Genomic DNA, 2,500 nt, shown 5'->3' on the forward strand with positions numbered 1-2,500 from the left:
CGCGTGAACGGCTTCACGTGCGCGTGCGTGGCCGGCTTCCGGGGCGAGCGGTGCGCAGAGGACATCGACGAGTGCGTGAGCGCCCCCTGCCGCAACGGCGGTAACTGCACGGACTGCGTGAACAGCTACACCTGCAGCTGCCCTGCTGGCTTCAGCGGAATCAACTGCGAGATCAACACGCCGGACTGCACCGAGAGGTGAGACACACACACACACACACACACCAAGTCATACTTTCTTACTCAATTTATATGAGTGTTTTCTCTGTTTATCTACTTCTCTAATATGCAATTTGCTGTGCGTGTGTGTGTGTGTGTGTGTGTGTGTGTGTGTGTGTGTGTGTGTGTGTGCACGCGCAGCTCCTGCTTCAACGGTGGCACATGCGTGGATGGCATCAACTCGTTCTCGTGTGTGTGTTTGCCGGGCTTCACGGGCAGCTACTGCCAGCACGACGTCAACGAGTGTCACTCGCATCCCTGCCTCAACGGCGCCACCTGTCAGGACGGCTTCGGCACCTACAAGTGCGCCTGTGCCCACGGCTACACCGGCACCAACTGCCAGGTGCGCACACACATCCAAAAACGATTTAGGGAAATTCTAACAGTTGTTATATGATTATGTGATGTGAAATCTAACATTCATAACGTTTGTGGTTATCGTCACGCCACTTAAATGTAAACTCCGTGTGTGTGTTTCAGAGCCTGGTGAGCTGGTGTGACTCCTCCCCCTGTAAGAACGGCGGCTCCTGTTGGCAGCGAGGCTCCTCCTTCACGTGCCAGTGCGCCAGCGGCTGGACGGGCATCTATTGCGACGTGCCCAGCGTCAGCTGCGAGGTCGCCGCCCAGCAACAGGGTAACGCGTGCCGTGTGTGTGTGAGTGACTGCGTGTGAGAGAAGTTCACGCTCAGCATTTCAGTGGCCTAATTTGCATACACTGTTATTCTCTCTCTCTCTCTCTCTCCCTCTCTGTCTCTGTCTCTCCCTCTCCCTCTCTCTCTCCTCTCTCTCTCTCCCTCTCTTCTCTCTCTCTTCTCTCTCCTCTCTCTCTCTCTCTCCTCTCTCTTCTCTCTCTCTCTTCCCTCTCTCTCTCTCTCTCCTCTCTCTCTCTCCTCTCTCTCCCTCTCTCTCTCTCTCTCTCTCCCTCTGTCTCTCTCTCTCTCTCCTCTCTCTCTCTCCTCTCTCTCTCTCTCTCTCTCTCTCTCTCTCTCTCCTCTCTCTCTCTCTCTCTCTCTCTCTCCCTCTCTCTCTCCCTCTCCCTCTCTCTCTCTCTCTCTCTCTCCTCTCTCTCTCTCTCTCTCTCTCTCTCTCTCTCTCCCTCAACAGGCATGTCGTTGGCTGCACTGTGTCGGAACGGCGGGCAGTGTGTGGACGTGGGCAGTTCGCACCTGTGCCGCTGCCAGGCAGGTTACACTGGCAGTTACTGCCAGGAGCAGGTAGATGAGTGTGTGCCCAACCCGTGCCACAACGGTGCCACCTGCACCGACTACCTGGGAGGGTACACGTGTGAGGTATGAACCACACACACACACACACAGAGAGAGAGAGAGAGAGCGCCAAATACACCTGCATACATATATTCACACTCAAGATTTATTGTGATTGTGATTTTGTGATTGTGTGTGTGTGTGTGTGTTTCTCTGTGCCAGTGTGTAGCGGGGTATCACGGCGTGAACTGTAGTAAGGAGATCAATGAGTGTGTATCTCAGCCATGTCAGAATGGAGGCACCTGCATCGACCTCGTCAACACCTACAAGTGTTCCTGTCCTCGCGGCACACAGGGTGAGCGTGCGTGCACACTTACACACACACACACACACACACGCGCGCGCGCACACTCGGAAGCTTTATAGACCATCTCCACTCCTCTTTTGCAGGCGTGCACTGCGAGATCGACGTGGATGACTGCTCTCCGGAGCGGGAGCCCGAGGGCGGCGAGCCGCGCTGCTTCAACGGCGGCCGCTGCGTGGACCGCGTGGGCGGCTACGGCTGCGTGTGCCCACCAGGCTACGTGGGTGAGAGGTGCGAGGGCGACGTGAACGAGTGCCTGTCTGACCCCTGCGACCCCAACGGCTCGTACAACTGCGTGCAACTGGTTAACAGCTACCGCTGCGAGTGCCGCACGGGATATACCGGTACACACACACACACACACACACACACACACACACTCACACACACACACACACACACACAGGTCAATCAGGCTGTCTGCATTTAAAGGCCATTTCATTATTTCTTTTAGGGAAGGACACTCCTGCTCAGAATGTGGTTCTGGCAAATATAGTAGTAGACAAATGTGTGTAGAAGCAAGTCATACACACCATACAGTAAAAGACACTATACAGTAAAAGACACTATACAGTATAACAGACACTATACAGTAAAAGACACTATACAGTATAACACACTATTACAGACACTATACAGTAAAAGACACTATACAGTATAACAGACACTATACAGTAAAAGACACTATACAGTATAACAGACACTATTACAGA

At 53.6% G+C, this 2,500-nt stretch overlaps 1 protein-coding gene across 2 annotated transcripts in view; it reads left to right on the plus strand.

The window, feature by feature from the left end:
- The window catches only part of notch1a (notch receptor 1a), a 25,500-nt gene that overhangs the window by 14,296 nt on the left and 8,704 nt on the right, over nucleotides 1-2,500 (plus strand). For both annotated transcript variants that reach the window (XM_035521560.2, XM_081704533.1), the window contains 6 exons: nucleotides 1-197; nucleotides 360-561; nucleotides 699-852; nucleotides 1,323-1,507; nucleotides 1,646-1,778; nucleotides 1,874-2,131. The exon at nucleotides 1-197 is cut by the window's left edge and continues 32 nt beyond it. In XM_035521560.2, coding sequence (XP_035377453.1) covers nucleotides 1-197; nucleotides 360-561; nucleotides 699-852; nucleotides 1,323-1,507; nucleotides 1,646-1,778; nucleotides 1,874-2,131 — 1,129 coding nt within the window. The remainder of the gene's footprint in view (nucleotides 198-359; nucleotides 562-698; nucleotides 853-1,322; nucleotides 1,508-1,645; nucleotides 1,779-1,873; nucleotides 2,132-2,500) is intronic.

Source organism: Electrophorus electricus, chromosome 21 (assembly GCF_041902795.1).
Source record: "Electrophorus electricus isolate QZ-2024a chromosome 21, ASM4190279v1, whole genome shotgun sequence".
Taxonomy (NCBI): Eukaryota; Metazoa; Chordata; class Actinopteri; order Gymnotiformes; family Gymnotidae; genus Electrophorus; species Electrophorus electricus.